Source organism: Suricata suricatta, chromosome 6 (assembly GCF_006229205.1).
Source record: "Suricata suricatta isolate VVHF042 chromosome 6, meerkat_22Aug2017_6uvM2_HiC, whole genome shotgun sequence".
Taxonomy (NCBI): domain Eukaryota; kingdom Metazoa; phylum Chordata; class Mammalia; order Carnivora; family Herpestidae; genus Suricata; species Suricata suricatta.
The window spans coordinates 40,659,846-40,679,984 of NC_043705.1; the positions used below are offsets into that span (position 1 = coordinate 40,659,846).

Genomic DNA, 20,139 nt, shown 5'->3' on the forward strand with positions numbered 1-20,139 from the left:
TTTATTTCTCTTAAAAAGATAAGTCCACATAAGGTCATGGTGCTAAGAACTTGAGCAAACAAGAGAAAGAATGAAATCACACAATGCTTTAGGAGAACTTTCCCTTTCTCCCCAAGGCTATCTGGGTTGAGCAAAGAAACAACAAAGCCATAAACGAAAGTCAACTCAATTAGTTACCTTACAGGTGCAACCACTCCAAAGGCAGCAGCTAAAACACCTGGGCCTCTGCCATGGCCCCTGCATGGGCCAGTGTCATCATGACACTGGCCAGAAGTCTGATTCTACTTTACAATCAACCAGGACAATAGAAAATTGATTGTTTGGGGGAGGTTCTGTCAAATAATTCCCCACAAAATCTAAAGCCCCCCTATCTATCCTCCAAGTTAGATGGGACTCCCAGGAATTCTCTAGTAAACTTCTACCAGTTCTCTTAAATAGCAAAAAGGAATCTAAAATTAATGGTCCAAATTCTAGTAGGCACCGGGGCTCCCCTCTGCTTCAAACCCCACTGACTCTGGAACTCACTGTTGATGGAATTCTGGTAAACCTGACAGAAGCCAGCAAACGGTGTGTATTCTTACCACAGTCGGCTCTCCTGGATCTCCTCAGTGCCCAGTCCCAGCTGGAAGAGGAAGGTAACGTTTCCACTTCTCTCTTCCATTCCAGGTCCTGCCTGATTGGTCCTCCATCCGGTCTCTCCCAGGAACAGCAACTGCCTTCTTGTTTGTTTCGTTTTGTGTTCTGAGAACTTAATGTGACCGGGCTATCATTTAATGTATACCATTCCTATAACGTTTTCTTCTCTGTATTTCAAGTAAAAGGCAGGACTTTTGTAGAGTGGAGAGCAGGAACAAATAGCATAATCACCTCTAGTCTTTTTTTAAAGTTTAATTGCAATCAGGAGTAAAAGGAGGAAAAAGGAGTCTCTAAACGCCAGTGGAGAGAGTGTCTACAGGATCAGGAAAAGGAGTGACTTGTTTGCAGCAACTTGAGTAGGGAGTAGTGAGACCTTAGAAGCACATGCTCTTTCTAGAAACAAAAACTACTTAATGGGCCTAAGGAAGTAAGGTCCCTACCTCAGCATCTAGTGGTTTATCACAACGAAGAGGTGAAGGGCCAGGGACTGTAAGGAATCACAGTTTGGAGAACACAGAGGTGTGACGCTTAAGACTCAGCTGGAGAGGAGAGACGCTTTAAACTGGGAGGGAGGAGCTTGTGCTAATAGACAGTGATGGAAATGCCAGGAAGACACGGAACACAAATTAACTAATTTAAATGAAATAAAGTAGTGTTTCCTGCTCCCCTGAGTCTATGAACTAAGATTCAAAGCCACTGCACTGACTTTGACCTTGAGTATTCGGAGCTAGGAGAGTATCCGTGAAGGAAACAGTATACAAGTCAGAAAAGCCGTTAAAGCACAGGTGGGATTCTTTAAAAAGAGGCTCCTCCATGAGTAAACACATTCCAGCTGCTGGCAGAGCTCTCCCACACGGAGATGGCTCCTCCCAGCCGCACCCTGCCTCACTGTCCTGTTTTGTTGTTTCAGGTTCATGGCTGTGTGTCTGAGGAAATGTCTCCAGGTCAAAGACATAAACGCAGATGGGCTCAGCACGCCCAAATTGGCCTAAATCGGTGTGGGGGAACAAGTGGGGCAATAAGGCAGTTGGTCTTTTAGTCCCATAGTCTCGCCTTGGGACCATAGAGTCTGACGAATTGAACTTGAGTTTAGATCAAGAATTCCCTGAAGGCACATTTTGGTTATAGTCATTGTCATTCCTTGTGGTAGCAGGAGGAAGTCAGTGAGGGGCTAAGCATATCATTCTGTTTAGTTATCCTATTCTATTCGTTAAGTTTTGGGGGTTATCTGGGGATTAAATTTTTGCTCATTTCTTTACTCTCCTATCACAAAAATAATTTTTTTTCTGCCATTCAGAAAAATAAAAGTGAGGAAGAGGCAAGCAGAGTTTTTGGTTACCAGGAAGATATAGAACTCCAAAATTTATTTATCTGGGATCTTAGCAAGCTCAAAACCAAAAACCACCAGAATAATTTTATAGTATCAGCTTAACAAATTCTCTAAGATCCCAAAATGTCTTATCACATTGAATTATATCCAATATCAGTTTAGTGCCTATATTCAACAAATATTAAACACTTACTGTCCGACAAGACATGGGTTCAGGTGTAAGGGACATACCAGTAATCAGACTTGGCTCTCATAGAGGTATGTTCTGGTGGGAGAGACAGACCGTGAACAAATACACAGATATATACGTCAGTTTGTAATAAGCACGATAAAGGAAAGAAATTAGGGTAAGGGATAAAGAGTGTTGGGGGAGGACCGCCTTCCTTCCATTTCTCCCGCGCTCTTAAGTCATTGGCACCTCAGACTTTTACAAGTATAGTTAACTTTCTGGGCGCCCTTTTTGCCTGTAAACTCTCCCTTCTTGCCTGGTTACCTCTCACTATGCTTCACCACTCAGCCTCAAATCGCTCCCTTAAGGAAGCCTTCTTTGGCCTTTGGAAGAAGTCAAGTTCAGATTCCTACTTAATCACAGCACCTGGGCTTCTTTGTTTTGCAGAGCACTTAATGACATATGCGTGAAAGCGTTCAATGCCTGTGTCCCCTCCAGAGGATGTGCTCCTGGAAGCAGAAACTGTGTTTTGTTCTCCGTTGAATCCCTAGAATCTTGTCATTGGCAGAGTATGAACCCAACAAATACCTGTTGAATGTCTGAATAACGAACGCGGTATACCACAACACTTCTTTAAGCAGAGAAATCCCCCTTCCAATCCTATTTCGAAATCAGTGCTTCATCTTAGGGGCCATTTAAATAGTTTGGGCAATCCTTTCTATAGCAAAGTGATTCTACATAATTTATTTGGTGTATTTTGATAATAAGTACCAGTACTAACTCAATGCCACTATTCTCCTTGCATTTCATTTTATCCATCTTCATGACTCTTGGAAACCTGTGCTGACCTACAGTTTAAAACGAATAATCTGGGGCACCTGGGTGGCTCAGTCAGTTAAGCATCGGGCTTCGGCTCAGGTCATGGTCTCACAGTTCGTTGGTTCAAGCCCCGCGTCGCGCTCTGTGCTGACAGCTAGCTCAGAGCCTGGAGCCTGCTTCAGATTCTGTGTCTCCCTCTCTCTCTGATCCTTCTCTGGTCGCACTGTCTCTCTCTGTCTCTCTCAAAAAAAAACATAAATAAAATGAATAATCTTTTTTTGGTAAAAGATTGAGTCATAAATAGGCAGAATCAACCCATGCTTTTATTTTCATTGCATATAAAAAATTCATATGAAGGTATTGATGTACAGTACTATCCCCATGGGCTGTAAAGAGGCTAAGAAACCACTAAAAGAATCATCATCATTGTAATGCGCACACACAATTTACCACTCTGAAAACATAATCTAAGAAATAAAATTAAATACAACTGAAATCAGGAAGGATGTTTTTCATAATTATAGTGTCCCCTTTGTACTGTTTAAAACAAAAGTAATCAAATTCCTTTGGGCCAGGGCTGCTAAAATCTACAGTTTGTGTCAAAAAGATAAAATAAAATAATAGGAGGCTCATTTTTTCTAGAAAAAGAATCTCTCACTAAGTCACATGCTCTGAGGGCTGGGCAAGAGTGGGAGGCAGTTTCCATACCACCCACTGGGAACTTTTCAATGCTTTGGGAGCTGGCCACAACTCCAAGGTTAACTTTTAAAACTTTACAGCCATAGAAGTTTTGCAGAAACAAATTCTAGAGAATGGCAAATCATTTTTCTGTGAACTGGCATATAAAAACTGTCTTATCTTTGGATTTACATACATGGAAATTTGGTTCATCTTAGGTAAAGTCAAATTCCAGAGTTAAGAAAAATGACCTTTTCATATTATATTATATATTTTTCCACATTACATATTCTCTTAATATGACAGGAGCTGATGAATAAATGACTGATCATCACATGTGACCTATGGCTCTAGATTTAAATCAAGTTCATTTGCCTATGTGCTTAAGAAGCAAAAAAGACTTTGTTAGCCTTGGACAAGAATATATTTTCCCAAGTAGTGTTTGAAGGTTAACAAAAACACAAAAAACCAAAACAACACGCAGATGTAACTGATCAAGAGATAGGGAAAAGAAGATTATATATCCAGTGCCGCTTCACAGCAAGAAGTACTTAAAAGCTTGTAACTCAGAAGGGTCTCAGAATCTTTCAGAGGTTGACTGTGGTTTTATAAAGTCCAGCTGGTGCCAGAAATCCAACTGCTTCAAAGCTTGGATGTAAAATGCCCAGCCCTAGCCCGCCCCATTACCTAACTTTCAAATGCAGCAAAACAGAAGAAAATATTGGTTAAAGTTAAGGCACAGCCCTGGGACCAAAGACCTGCAGCTATGTTTTTTAAATTTATATATCTTTATGTATTTTATAGTTTTCTTGAATCTTCCATAAACAAGCTCTAAGGTGACGAGACTATATATATATTACAGGAGAAAAGAAAATGTACAAGGAGTATGTATACACACCATTCATTCTCTCACCAAGAGTTTCCAAATATATCAACACCATCCTATCGTGGGATGATGTTTTAATAAGAACTGATAATTTACAATTAACATTACAGTATGTACATTACAATAAATACATGGTTGTAAACAGACAAACAAGACTGTATTACAGGTAAGGTCATTTGGTGAGAAAAAAATGCATGGCACACAAAATAAATAATGCATTCAAAAATTATCATAAAGCTTTCTGTAAAATCCATTTCATTCAAGTTTTTTTTTTCCTTGTCTGCAATTTGTTCTATCTACATTATTTTTTTTTGTGAATTTTAAGTGATGTAAAAGAAAATTGAAAAAGCAATATTATGTTTAGTAACTTGCAAGCTGAAATGTACTGGTTTTATGCAAACTTGGACTTTTTTTCCCCATACAGTACCCAGATATTGCATTTTCTTATGGCATTTTAGGAAATATAAAGCCACTTGTAAAAGGATGTTCTCTTCAAAACGGCATATAATTCTGAAGCACACTTTGGCGAGAGAGAGGGAAAGAGAAAGAAGGGAGCGGGTAAGCAGACTGTACAGTGCATTAGTCCGTCTCTTGGATATTATGCCTTTTCTACAATTTGATTGTCCATCGGTGAGTATCTTCACAACATGTGATCATTATAAACCAACAAACTGAAAACAAAACAGCTCTGGTTTTCGATGCAGTTACAAATCCTTCCAGGTCCGGATTTGTGACATATTGCTACTTTAATTTTTTTTCTATTATTATTAAGGTTTTAGGCACTCTGTGGGGGAAATACCAAGCAGTAGTGAGAGGACGGGATGAGAATATTTTGGATAAATAAATTCACTCTAGATTGTTTGCATTTTCTTCTAGACTTCCAGCAAGGACAAATAAAATTAAAATGAGTTTTCAAGTGTTCTTATGAAATCACTTAGCTAAACACAGGACTGTATTTGAAAGATTACTTTTTTCAGGGAAGAGGGTGGAAATCTGATAACAAATTAGTTGATTCCTGTTCTGTTCTAAGAACAGATCAGAGCTACATAATTTTTTAATCAGAGTTTCCCCCTGTGGATCTCAGGGGATTAAAAGAGGGACTATGTTCAGCTTGGGTCATTTCCCTGGCTGATGACTTGGTTATTAGTCCCCAGAAGGCTCTTGAGAAATCCCAAATATAAATGCTTTTCAGGGTTACAATTTTTCTTGACTATTTAATTTATTTTCCATTTGGTCAGATACCCTTTCAGTCTCTATTTCAGTGCCTGAAACATCCATGTGAAAAATGACTATTTGGGCTCCCAGTTCATTGTAGACAAGACAAATACTTTATTAAGAGCTGGGATGGGCAGAACTCCAAAGTAGGTAAGTGCCCCATGATGCCAAGTGAAGGTAAATACCGGGAAGTAGTCTCAAAAATTGTAATACATTTCTTGGTGCTAAATACAGCCAAGAATTATCCGTTATTTAGGTAGAATCTTACCCAGCCTAGTATTTTAGGGTGGCACTATAGTACCCAACCCCTGATACCAGTGACATCCTCAACTTCTTTCCCTTGGTGAATTTAATAATATTCTCCTCTACAAGACATACTTGTGGACCAGTGATAACTGAGAAAGCAATTTCTACATTACGAGGCTGTCCATTAAGGAAGAGCAGTTGCTACAGTTAAGATCTCTTCTCAAGAGTATCCCTCACATAGTTCTTAATCCCATGGTGAAATCATGGAAATAAAAGAGCATTAGTTGTACTGGTGTTCGTTAATATATTCTGCTAATATTTAAAAACATTACCTAGCTAGCTGTTAACTTTTCTCTGTAAATCAAGAGTTAAAGTTAGGCATTACATTTGGCCTTGTGGTAGAAATAAATGGTGACTCTAGCCTGACTACCTGCTACTTTTCATCAATCTGGATGGTGGTGATATATTTGGTAAGACCCCATCTAGTGAACGTGGACAGAGGTTCAAACACACACTAAATAACAGAGCGGCACAAGGGGAAAAAGTTCTTACAACTGACTGTGAAACAATAAAAATGAGCATAAAATATGAGGGTTATTACAAAGACATGCACTTGTGAAATGAGGGTCTGTTGACACGGCAAAAAGTTATCAGAAGACACTAAGTAGGAAAATATCTAAAAAAGACCATTTTAGCTACTGGTTATTTATATATCTCTTACTTGCTTCAGACAACACCAACTGATGATTGTTTATGAGGCTTAAGACACATTAGACAGAATGCACATCAAAGTATCACAGAACAAATATTCACTTTGTACACCATGGAAAAAAATATCTGTGAGAGCAACTCTGCTTATCTGAAAAGACGGAAATGAAAAGCAAAGTAAATGAAGACCTACAAAAAGGGTTTCTTGCAACATAAAATTGTTTTCTGTTTTAAAATATGGAAGTTGTTGGTATATAAAACAATGAATCACTACAAATCAGTTAATTGCTATGAACTATAAGGTGCAAGTAAAATTCGTAAATTAGATTTATCCAGTGTAGCACAGATTTGTACTGAAAACTTGCAAGTTACTCCTTAGAAAAAAATAACCAGTGGCAGATGAAGTTTTGAACATAGTTTTTTAAATATAATACCTCAATACATTTAATAATAAAAGTAAGCTCTACAAAAAATCTGTTTTACATATCATACAAAATGTCGAGGTTAGTGCAGCTCACCGAACCACACTATGCAGTCATGTATCAGGAAGACTTGAAATTAGAAAATTATGTAATTTCTGTGGCTCATCTTCCTCCTGGTAACAGACTCAGGCTGTGTCCTGTTCCTGACACATTTGTTGCTTCATCCATAGGTTCACTCTGTCTGTGTAATGCCTTCTTTCTGCTGAAAATATTGCAAACAAATAACAAGTAAAGAGACCCCAAATCATAACAATTTTTGTGCTGCCCGATGAGCCACACTCTCTTGAAAACATTTTGGAGTTGATTTTCTCTGCTTTGTCAGCTCTACCAAGCTGAAATCTTGTTAAAATGCTGTTCGTGAAGATGTCCCCCTTGCTCCGATGACATGGAGGTGAAAAACTGGTTACAATATTCCTGAGCGCCAGACTGAGTAGTCAAGGTCAGTTTTATTCAACAAACATCCTGGCAAATGACAGTGAGGTGTGACCATGGTTGTGGCATGTGACATGCACTTTGGAAACAATTTTTCTACTTAAATTAAAAAAAAAAAGGTGTTAAAGTCTTTGCACTGTTACGTGTCAGGAGAATGGTCTTCTATCACACAGGCTTCGGGCTGGCTGTCTTCTTCCTCCCCTACGGTCTCCTCTTCCACCTGCTCGTCAAGGGGAATTTCAGTAGACTCTGAATCTTGAGTACAGAGAGTCTTGGAGTCACTGCAGCTCGTGTCTTCTTCCACTTGACTTCCACTGTCCTTTTCGGTGTCAGACTCGCCATCTTCCTCTAAAGTTAGTTCAAACTGGAACTTCTCGGTTGGACCCTGCCGGCCTTCCTCCTGGTCATCAGGCGCTGGGGAGGGGCTCTGAGGAATTGTGCTCTGGTACCATTCACGATTGTCCTCCAAAGTGTCCAAAATGTCCTGGGCGTCAGGATGCACGAGGTCTGCCCACGTCTCCCAGAGAGGATGAACAATATAGTCTATGAAGCCCACCTAGTTAGAAAAATTCCAATTTGAGTATAAGACTTGGGACTACGAAGCAATGGGAAAGGTTAACTAGATTCTGAAAATAAACCTGATTATGTATTTACTTACATCAATTTATATACATAATATAATTTATATTAAAATATAGCAAATATAACATGGCCTACAAATATAACACTGAACAGAAGACTTCTAACCTGAGTTTGGTTCTAACAGTCACTATTTTAGGCAACAGACCATATAAAAGTATTGTTAATGGCTGGTGAAAATTAGCAAGCACTATTAGTTCAGGAGCATGCTTATTATATAAAAAATTTCCATTTGTTTACATAGTAAAGCATCAGACCTGGACTTTATTTTAGAATGGCCAGTTTATTGGTGAATTCAGATAACTGAAATCAGGCCAGATACTCTTGGATTCTTTATATGATTCACTTATGAGTTCAGACAGCCAAAATTTCTCTATGTATGTATATACTGTAAGAAAAGAGTCATAATGAATGAATGTGATGTCATAAGAAATGTATATATGACTGTATGAATTTAAATCATACGAATGACCATTTTTTTGGGGCTCATAAACACTAATGTGAAATTGAGCCTGCCCAAAAAAAATAATTTAAAAAACCCAATGAAATATTGTATGATGTGGATACAAAGTAATCAAATATTCAAGCTGGAGTTTTGTTTTCTCTGCAAACTTTATGCTCTATGCATCACCTGTGATTTTTCCACAGATGCATTGTGCTTGTCACACATGGGACTTATCTCCATGCCCCGCTCTCTCTCTCGGTCTCCCTGGCGGAAGAACTCCTCCATTATGCGGTCAGTCCACTGGCGGTACAGCTGAAGAGGCTTTGTTGGGTTGCTCAGATCTGCACAGTGTACCATATTCTGAAGGACCTAAGATAGACAAATGCTTTTTCAATTCAGCACCTGCTGCTTTTTTCTTTTCTTTTTCTTTTTTATTAGAAATTCACATTGGATGAATGTGACACTTAAAAATACATGTAGTGTAAGATTCCTTCCAAACAGCTCAACTGTGACGTATCTGTGTGTGGTTCCCACTTGTATTAATAGCCTAAATTTCTGCCACTTCCACCGAACCTAAATATCATGAGAAACAGTTTATGTGTGCATGGCTGATTCAGTTTGGAACTGCTGAAGTGGTTGGTTTTGTGAGACATTAGGGTTTTTTTTTTTAAAGTGCATATGCAAATAAAGAGACCAATAGAATTTTATCTGGCTAATTCTTAAGATTAAGAATTTGGTTATTGGGGCACCTGGGTGGTTCAGTTGGTTAAGTTTTGAAACACATGACTTTGGGTCATGATCTCACAGTTTGTGAGTTCTAGCCCTGTGTTGGGCTCTGTGCTGACAGCTCAGAGCCTGGAGCCTGCTTCACATTCTGTGTCTCCCTTTCTCTCTGCCTCTCCCCCACTCACACTGTTTTTCTCTCTCTCTCAAAAATAAATAAATATTAAAAAAAAGAGACTTTGGTTAAAAATTTGCTTATAGGGGATGCTCAGTTGGTTGAGCATCCGGCTTCGGCTCAGGTCATGATCTCGTGGTTTGTGGGTTTGAGCCCCGAGTCAGACTCTGTGCTGACAGACAGCTCAGAGCCTGGAGCATGTCTTCACATTCTGTGTCTCCTCCTCTCTCTGACCCTCCACTGCTCAAGCTGTCTCTCTCTCTCTCTCTCTCAAAAATAAATAAAAAGCATAAAAAATGTAAATACAATGAACAAAAAATTCTGCTTAAAATTACTAAAATTATAAGTTGGAAGAAAGGAGGCAAATCTTATCAAAGTTACACAGACACTTGTGCACACACAGAACAAATTCAAATAATGCTTTACCTGAATCCTATCAGAATAATTATCTAGAAGAAGAACTCCAGAACTTGTCACTTTCTTAGTTTCCACCATAGTTTTCAAATCAGCCAGTAGATTCATGTGTTTTGACATGTCTGTTGCAAGTACCTTAAAAAACAAGAGTATTCTAGTAAAGAGCAAAGTCCAGAGGAAAAAAGTCAGAATTCACACAGGATACTATAAATGCAGAGCATGAAAGAAGGGAAACTGTTGGGGCATCTGGCGGCGGGAATGGGAGTCCTACTCTACTCCCTGGGGTAGCCTCTTCTGCTTTGCTACAGGGTTTCCTGAAGCCCAGATAAGCACGTGCAATCTACAGAAGGTTAGCAACCACAGCCACTTTCCTGGTGAAAAAAGGGTGATATTCCTGCGGATAAGAAATTAGCACATGTTCTGAAGTTCTTTCTACTCCTTTGATTAGAAAGTGGTACCTGGACTATGATGAAGGTATTCAAGGTTGCTCATAGAGTACTCCAGAAACAGACTATTCTGGGTGATTTTCTGCTCATCTAAGACACATAATTCCTACCTTTGTGTGTACAAAGTTAAAAGTCATTGATAACCAGAAGTTTTTCCTGTGTCTTGTAATTACTGTGAACAATATGCATTAAAAAAGTCATGGATATCTCTAAACAGCAATGTGTACTGACATAAATTTATTTTTTTCCCATTTTATAAGTGGAAAAAAATCCTTTCATACTAATAGCTCTTGTTAGCCATCTCTCCCTGTCTGCCACTGGACTGGAGAGCTTCAGAAAATAAAACTAGAATGACGAGGGCAAGCTGTCACTACTCTTAACTCCCAACTGCTAGAATGAGAAAACCCATCACAGAACATCACTGCCAGCAGCAGAGACACTTCTCTAACATATGGGGCAAAAATAGGTTTTGAAACACATGGTTCCATTGACCTGATACTCATCTCATTCTTCCTCTTAAAAACAACTTGCATCCCAACTCTCTTTTTTGCTCTCAGCAACTACTTACAATGTCAATGACCATCTTCCTTAATGATTGTCTCTGCTTTTTGGTCAAATTCTGGAAAATGTCACAGTTTTCTTCCTGAAGCAACTTAAAGCCCACAGCCAAATGATGGTTCTCCAAGACAGAAGAATCATTGTACATCAAGGCAAGTTCAGAGTCTTAAAGAAACAAAGGACACAGAAGATAAGCAAAGCCATTTTTTTCTATGTTTATTGTATTCCTCATATTCTGAGATACTTTGGGTTTGAGAAGCATTTTCCCCTCAACATCTCTGCTGGTCTTACCATTATAGGACAATACCTAGGAGAGAATATACTAGTTAATGTAATAGTGGAAAAGGCAATGGAAGTGAATTCTAATTCCTGGGAGTGAATTCTAATGCTACTGACATATGACAAGTTATTTCACTCTGTGAACCTCTCAGCTGCGTCCTTCCTAGGGCAGAAGAAGAGTTGGACCAAATATTCTTGAACCTCCCCTCCAGATCTGCCACAGTAGCTTCATGAGTAGCAGAATGTGACATCATTTTTATCACATACAACATCTTAACAACTTAAGTTGTCATGTTCCTGATTAACTGTACACATTACCCAACATTTCATAGAATGTAAGGATCATGTGATTTAGGATTGTACTTCTTTCAAGAACAGTTTGGAACAAATGAACAATATGTTTTGTTCATGCTGCTCTTGTTTTCTTCCATAGTATAGCTTTGAAAGTCAAAGCTTTACTCATTTTTTCCATGTTCTTTTCTAAGTATCATGGCGGTGACTACCTGTATACTGCCCTTCCCACCTGCATGCTCAGGACTTCACAGAGACAGGTGCTCAGCTACTTACATAATAACTCCATAGTGAAGATTTTGCTGCTCCCTTATGACTGCCCTGGACCTGTATGTTTTAGACAACAAAATCCTGCCTCTTTCTTGGTTCTTGTAAATAGCAGACCTAACTCTATAAGGCAGTCATTAAAGAAAATTGGGTGTTTTATTCTGTTTCCACTTATGCCACCGTAAACACCAAAAGCACATGTATTTTATCTTTTTTTTTCCTGACTAATGCATGGGAAACATACATTCTTTTCTAAGATGGAAAGTGTCAACGCTACTCAATGACTATTTTAAAGGAACTAGGAAGGAGAAGAGAGGTTCAAGACATACTTTTATTGTGGAATCCTATGAATTTATTAGTACTATAGACATAGGAATTTATACATCTAAATACTTGCTCTTTAACTATAGGAATAGAGAGGTCTGGAATACCAAGGAGTAGATGTGTACATTCTCTTTTGGGGGGATAAAACAATAGTGTTCATTCAGATAGTATCTGGTCAAGTCTGACATTTAAAAAGTCTCTAAATGGGGCACCTGGATGGCTTAGTTGGTTAAGTGTCTGGCTTCAGTTCAGATCATGATCTTGCAGTTCATGAGTTCGAGTCCCATGTTGGGCCTTGTGCTGACACCTCAGAGCCTGGAGCTTCCTTCAGATTCTCTCTCCCTTTCTCTGCACTTCCCCTTCCCTCCCCTTCATGGTCTCTCTCAAAAATGAATAAACATTAAAACATTTTTTAAATAGTCTCTAAAACTCTATGACCATTTATCTACAGGTGGTTAAACATATAGAAATAAAAAAATTAATACGATATAGGCTCTTAGCACTTGGTATTATTGTTTGCACAGTAGAATCCTATTAAATACATATTGGAAGGAAGAACAATGTTTCCTGAAAAGACAAATAATGCCCAATCAATTGTTTAGGGTTCTTTTAAGGGAATAAATATGCATGTGGATAAGAGGCATTAATAAGCAAACTGACTCAGGCCTACAGAAACCGGAACTGGCTTATATACCTCACAAAGAAAGAAACAAGACATTCAGGCTCTGGGCCTGCAAAAGAACAAGGTGAGCAGCTGTCACTTTAAGGAAACGGGTGATGTGTGGTATGCAGGCTACAACAGAGTCTCTACTCTGATCAATGTAAAGACGCCCTTGCACACAGGACGTGGTCCAAGAGCCTTGGAATGAGAATCCAGACTGGAAAGAAAGCAATGAAAAGATTCCTTACTGGAGTGGATCTCCCCACTGCCTCTCCAGTTTGGGGCTGTCGCAACTGAATCTCAGGGTAGTCATTTACCTTTCTACTCTTCTTTAGGGCTGATGGGATGTGGTAACATCTAAAGAAGGTAAGATTCTGCAGCTCCTGAGAAGTTTATTTTCCAAAGATGCTACTATAGTACTTCTATATAGAGTCCTTGAAAGTTTAGCAATTATCAGAAAGTTGGCTTCATACTTGGCTCTAAAGTACAGTAGCACAGAGGTGGAGGTAGGGTCCGGGGTAAGAAAATACTTTATAGAACACTTCTGTTGAAATTTATTCATCTTCAAAGACCAGTACCAGTCCATGTAGCTTTTCCTGACTGCCACAGACAGAACTGCTCACTTTCCACTGTAAACTCCTTTATACTTTGTACCACTCATTTGGCACTAACCACATTCCACTTTCTCACTATCTCTGTGCTAGTCTTAATAGTCTCTTCCAGGGACCTCCCAACCCACTCAGAGACTTAAGACCTTATATGAAATGAAAAGTTATTCATCTAATGTGCATGGCTGTCTGGTTTTTCCTGGCACTTCTGAAAAAATATTTCTCTTTGAAATCGGGAAGGGAGTGGTAGTCTTATTTTCTAGTTGCCAAGGACAAAGGATTAAAACTGTTTAATTCCCTCCCTCAATTCATTCACTGCCTATGTCCATAACCTGCACTATTTTTCTCCACCAAAGTACCATCTGATATTTCTGTGTTATTGTCTGTTTTTTCCCCAACAGAATGCAAGGTCTTCATAGCCAGGTCATTATCTTGCTCACCCATATATCCCTAGTGCCTAGAACATTTTTTTGTTGTTGAATAAATAACAATCTCTGTAGTATTTCTACGTAATCACATTTGATAAAAATGAATTTATCTTTACTTTGATAAAGTGTTAGATTTATGTAGAAAATGACATTTTATATATACTCCACAGATACGGCTATGGAAAGCTTATTTTTAAATGAGACTAGAGAAATAAAAATGTGTGTGTACTGGCAGCTAAATCCAGCTCCAGTTTAATATAGTGAAATGCCTCTGCTCTTGGAAATCAAAGCCATGTGCTTCGAACACATGACTAATGTGACTAAATCTTTTCCCCTAGAACTTAGGCTTCTTTGCTATAAACTCAAATTACTTGTTTTCCAAGTAAAACTTAATACTATATAGATTCTGCACTTTTGACAATGCTTTACTGTTTCAGAAAATAATGAAGTCAAATGCTTTGTTAGGATAAATACTCTCAGTATGTTATATTCAAAACCTTATGATGCTATTTACATTTTATGGGTTTGTTTACATGTACTGTCCTTGAAAAAGACTTACCCTTTCCCTTAAGCTTCTCCCCTTGGAATTTTAACTTCTTAAAATTCTACTTAGAGTCCTCCATTCCCCCAAATCATTTACAAAACCTAACTGTCTCTGCCAGAGAAATGATGTCTCTGTTTCCAAACCTCTGGCCTGTTTACAATGAGTGTACGTATCCTAAATATCAAATCATCTGGTACTTACACTGGAATGAATGATGGAAATTTATTGTCACAACTAAGAAGCAGAGGAGAATCTGGATTGGGAAGCCGCCAGGTGAGCTCCAGAACCCTTCTACCAGACAGGGTCATGCAACCTCACTGTGCCTCTAGCATCCTCAAAATAGGAGATGTGACCTCCCAGCTATGGGATTATAAACGTAATGATTAGAAGTCTTTAGATTTCTCTATTACAAGAAACGGATTCAACCCTGGGCCTTGGACAAGTTGGAAGCACCAGCTCCAAGGTGAGAGCTGAGTGTGCTAGTCTGAGCCACTGAGGCTCAACCTATCCATAAAAACAACAGAAAATGTATACTGTCCATTCCAAAGGGTTTGCTGCAAACTAATTACATACTTTTGATAGAGTACTTCACAAAGTTTTTTATTATAAGTTTACAAGTTATGAGAGGGACTCCTTTATAGAATGCTGTGAAGTTAAAACTTACTTCTTGTTACTGGTTATGTGTTAAGCCTCTTCTGTATCCTGAAATAAAATGCCTGCTGGCATGACCCCTAGTCAAAAGCTAACTAAGGCAGTGAATTCTCACAAGCACCTGGGGCCCCGATCAAGCCTTGGATGCTCTCCTGTAGCAGGTGATGATGCTGATTCATTGTCTCAGGAATAACACAGCCTCCTCACACCCACCCTCAAGAGAACATTAGCAGTCCAAAGCTGCTCTGGGAACTTAACCTCCCAGTGTTGCTGAGGTCTCATGGAAAGGAGATCTTCACACCATCACTGAGTAACAAAGTTACTTCCAGAAGTAGGAATTAGTTAATTAATTAGCAGTTCATTAATTAATCCTTCCAGAAGCAGGATTAGTTACCCTTCCACTTTGGGCACATCATCAGCAACATGACCTTCAACAGACACCCTTGGCCACTGTCACTGTATTTATAATTATCTTCTAAATTTGACCATTATCTATCGCAGAGGGTCTCAGACTTCGGAGGACATCAGATTCATCTGTGGACTGAGGCCTTGCTAGCTTAAATTTTAGATGCCATGGAGACCCTACTGCTTGCCAGCATCCTCCAGTGCCAGCCTAAGCTCCTTTGACCTTAGAGGGTCTACAAGATAGAATCACGGAACTGGTTCTCATTTTTATTAAAAAAATTATCAACGGACTTAGAGACAGTGACTTTACTATCAATTGTTTTAATTAATTTATTCTCTAATCTCTTCATAATTGTGATGCTATAATAAGAGAACATACAATAGTGTATAAAGAAGAATGGAAAGATTATACCCTAGTCTCTATTTCTGGTGTTAATTTAAAAGAAAAATGCATACCTTTTTAAAGGCAGACACGAAAAGAAAATTTTCATCTATTTGTTAAAAATTTGTAAAATTAGGAACACAGCAAGACATGCATAAGAATCAAAATAATCAGGTCAGGTTAAGGAAAAGTGCCAGCGTACAGAACACTGTACTCTATGACCTTCCGGTTCTCAGAAGGGCAGTCAGTGCTCAGCCCTGATACTGTAACCCCTGCAGCTGCATCTAATATTTAGTAATGCTGATGACTCTTGACCCCATTGTAGCTGGAACGTGAGATGTTAGTCTGTCTAATCGTGGGTAAATGAGTTCATAAACCAGACTTCTAAAATGTACTTGGGTAACCACACCTTTGAGGAAATCTGTGACTTTCCCAATCCTCTTACATATAAATGAGTCACTAAAATGCACTTTGTTACAGAATAGTCCAGAGACAAAATATGAAAATTGACACAATCTTAGAGATCAAAGTTAAATCTCTCAAACTAAGGCTATATTTAAATTGTCTCTTTAAATCTAGCTGCAGCAAAGTATAGGAAATAAATTGGGAATAAAAAGACATGGAGTTCAACTTGTTTAGTCACAAGAAGGCTATCATCTACAAACTCCTACCAAAAAAGAAAAGCAGATTTTTCATAGATACTAAAAAACTCTTTTAACAACTTTGAATTTATTTTTTTGTATATAAAAGTGAATTTGTAACACTACCTGTGGTGAGAGAAAATTAAATAATAGTATATTTAGGGGCGCCTGGGTGGCTCAGTTGGTTAAGCGCCCGACTTCGGGCCAGGTCATGATCTCATGGTTTGTGGGTTTGAGCCCTGCATCAGGCTCTGTGCAGATAGTCCAGAGCCTGAAGCCTGTTTCAGCTTCTGTGTCTCCCTCTCTCTCTCTGCCCCTCCCCCACTCATGCTCTGTTTCTCTCTGTATCAATAATAAAGAAACCTAAAAAAAAATTAAAAAAATAATAGTATATTTAAATCATTTTCCAATTATTTCTAGTACCAAAAGAATAAAATTTTTCTAAAACTAAAACCTCTTTGCAAAGGAATAGATAGCACAGATACCTGAACATACCCTACAGAGGTTTTCCGTGCAGCTGTATGTCAGAGATGTCTGTATTAGACAGTCTCTACCACTCTTCCTATTTATAAATTCGGTGACTACTTCTTATTTGATGAAGTGTCATGAGAAAAAACTTAATAGTTAAAAATACTGAAATAAGAGAGAAATCAAAAGAGACCATAAGTCAGAGATGTTCCTACTGGCCTCCACAGAAGACATAAAAGGGAGAGAGGTGGGCGTGGTTGGTGGTGGAGAGGAACCAGCAGCCTCTGAAGAGGACTGAGTGACAACCTCCATAAAGTAAAGAAAGTTTCTTACAACTTTTCCTGTTTTTATTTAAGACTTAAGAAACAATATAGCTATCTAAATCTTTCACTTTTGATTACCTTTGTTTACTGACACATTATTTCTAGAGAATTACTAGAATGATGATTTTCTAAACACCTATGTGTGTGCCTCATGGGACAGAATGATCATTTTTAGAGCTGGGTTACATTAACACACACTATCAGTAAAATGTATATTTATACATTGCAAAAGAACATTATGGTTCTGGAAATACCGCAAGTTTATAATGACACTCAGTCATTCTAAAATGTACTAAGGAAAAATTTTTTTCTGCAAAAGTAAATTTCACTCACTTGTATTGATCAGAAACTGATTTGACACACCCGGATGATCTACATCATGTATTGCACTGGCAAAAATTGCTGCAAGGATCTCCAAATCTGTAAACACAGCCTGTAAAAACAGACAGTGTAGACAATAATATTATTCTCTGCAATAATACAAATCAAAAGTATATACCAATGTGAAATTACTTCCTAGAATTTGATGGAAAACAAAATGAAGCTTCAAAATTGTAGCTTGTTTTAGAAGTATTTAAGATGTTTAAGAATATTCTGAAAATGTACATAAAATTAATGACAAGAGTGATTCTTTTCTTTTACGCAAACCAGGGACTCTTGATCTCAGTAGACCTGACATAATTCTTTGCTATGGGAGGCTATCCTGTGCGTTGTAGTATTGCTAATAGGATTCCTGGCCTCTACCCGTGAGATGCCAGAACCGTCTACCGCCAGGTTGTGACAGACAATACTATGTCCACATACTGCCAAGTGTCCCTAGCGGATCAGGGAAGAAGGAAATGGGAATAACTCCCCCCTCACCCCCAATGAGAACCACTCACTCAAACGGTGAGGTATGAACACAATTTTACAATGAAAACAATTTGAACTAAAAATATTAGCAAAAGAGAATCTTTACCCCAAATGATTAAGGGAATCAAACTGTCTTAATAAATGTTTGATAGAACAAATTCTTAAAATCTGGCAGAATTAAAGATGTGTTTATTCCGGAAAAATTCTATGACAAATATCAAAGCACTGTCTACATTTTATAAATAATCATCCTTTCAACTATACATGCAAAAGGCCATCAGACTAAATTCCAAACAACTAACTGAAACTGAATAAGCCAGATGTACTTGATAGAATGTCCACTAGGTCATTTCAAAGCAGGATCATCAACAGATGAATCCCTAAATCTCTGACCAACTTTCATAGGCAAAATTCATCAAAGACCGAATGGTTTATTAATCACAACAACATTTTCCTGCTGTAACTTAATATACTACCTGAAGCCAATTATTTTCTGCCCTGCACACCCTTCAGTATAAAGGTTTGAGATGCTTAAGAGCAGCAGGTTAAGGTGTCCAAGTTTCAGAAACGAGATTTACCTCCAAAGCAGGTGTGGATAACAGCACATGTGTCGATTGGACCACATCTGCAGCATGGATACTGTTGTGGTAGGCCACGTCAGCGTGGTAATGGTCTTCCAGGGTCATAAGGTATGTAACTAACGTGTCCACTGGAATTTTAAATGTTTTTAATAAATCCCGTTCCTGTAGGAAAGGAAATCCTCTTCACAATTTGGTTTCACATAGAAAGTTTTTCCACAGAGTGTGTTAACGGAAAAACCATACCCAATATCACCTCTGGATAACCCAGAAATGGAAAGAGAACTCTTGCAATGTGTAGTGAGGGAAATGGAACCCTTTGAGAACATCCAGGGACTCTGGGGAAAAGTCCAGGTTAGGGTTGTCCTGCTGGGGCCCAGCACTGCTCTCCTCAAGAGGTAGGCTGCTGGGAATGAGCTGCCAAGTATAAGTATGTCTGGGTTCCATAGCTGTGAAAGCGGCTTCAGTCCAGCATTGAATCACTAGTGGATCACATCAATCCAACACAAAATGTCCTCTAGGGTTGGATATGCCATGCCAGTCCCAAGGGATCTACAGTCTCAGTTCCTCATTTATATCCTACTTCTGGGCTGGGGCAAAAGCTCAAGAAGAGTGGGAAATGGATATGGAGAAGAGAGCAGTATAAAAAGCAATGACTGAAGAAATTATAATTTAAGGCAAGTCAGCAGCAAGAGGCTTATTCATTCTTTAGTTAGCACTCTGTTCTTTCTGCAAGCCAGGTTCATGTAGATTTTTAAAAATCATGTAGATTTTTATACTCTTATTTTAATGAATTGCTTGAATTTTCCCACCTGACCTCTTTTTTTAAAAATGGAAAAAAAATAACAAAATTGGTTAAGTTGTATTTGACCCCACACCCCAACCTTTATCACTCAATAAAAAAGTATCAAAACAAGCAAAAGAAGGTGAAGAGTAAAGAAGAAAAAAACACAAGCACATTTTACAAACTAGACATTGTATCACCAAAAAAAGGAAAGGTGATAGAATTTAATCACGTTACCTGAAAAATAGTATGCATGATAACAGTCAAAGGCCGGTTCCCGGACAGCTCTGCTATTCTGAAGACATGAAGGCCCCACTTGTTTACATCTTCTAGTTCCTGGGGTTAAAGAACAATTGAAAAAATTAGGAGGCAGAAGTAAAACACGAATCAATGAACATGGCCATTTAAACATTACTGACTTTAATAAAAAGAAAGTTAATAAAAAGACTCATTGTAAATGCAATGGATGCACCATGTAAGTACACACTTTAGGTAAAGCCACTTAAATGTATTGAAAACTGAACAGTATGGCTTAACCTTATGCCTCTGACTATACAACGTTACTTGCATACCTTGACTATCAATCTCAGGGCATTTCTTTAACAGATAAAATCTGTTCACAAAACCTTAACTATTCTGAAACCCGAAAGAT

The 20,139-nt window shown here is 38.4% G+C and overlaps 1 protein-coding gene across 4 annotated transcripts in view; it reads right to left on the reverse strand.

The window, feature by feature from the left end:
* Positions 1-3,255: 3,255 nt before the first annotated feature.
* Positions 3,256-20,139, reverse strand: part of PDE4D (phosphodiesterase 4D) — a 340,478-nt gene continuing 323,594 nt past the window's right edge. For 2 of the 4 annotated variants that reach the window (XM_029942276.1, XM_029942279.1), the window contains 7 exons: positions 19,725-19,823; positions 18,704-18,868; positions 17,607-17,706; positions 11,012-11,166; positions 10,010-10,132; positions 8,872-9,054; positions 3,256-8,157 (listed from right to left, as the gene is read on the reverse strand). In XM_029942276.1, the coding sequence (XP_029798136.1) occupies positions 7,741-8,157; positions 8,872-9,054; positions 10,010-10,132; positions 11,012-11,166; positions 17,607-17,706; positions 18,704-18,868; positions 19,725-19,823 (1,242 nt within the window). In that variant the 3' untranslated portion in view covers positions 3,256-7,740. The remainder of the gene's footprint in view (positions 8,158-8,871; positions 9,055-10,009; positions 10,133-11,011; positions 11,167-17,606; positions 17,707-18,703; positions 18,869-19,724; positions 19,824-20,139) is intronic. The other 2 variants (XM_029942277.1, XM_029942278.1) reach the window with 2 other exon arrangements.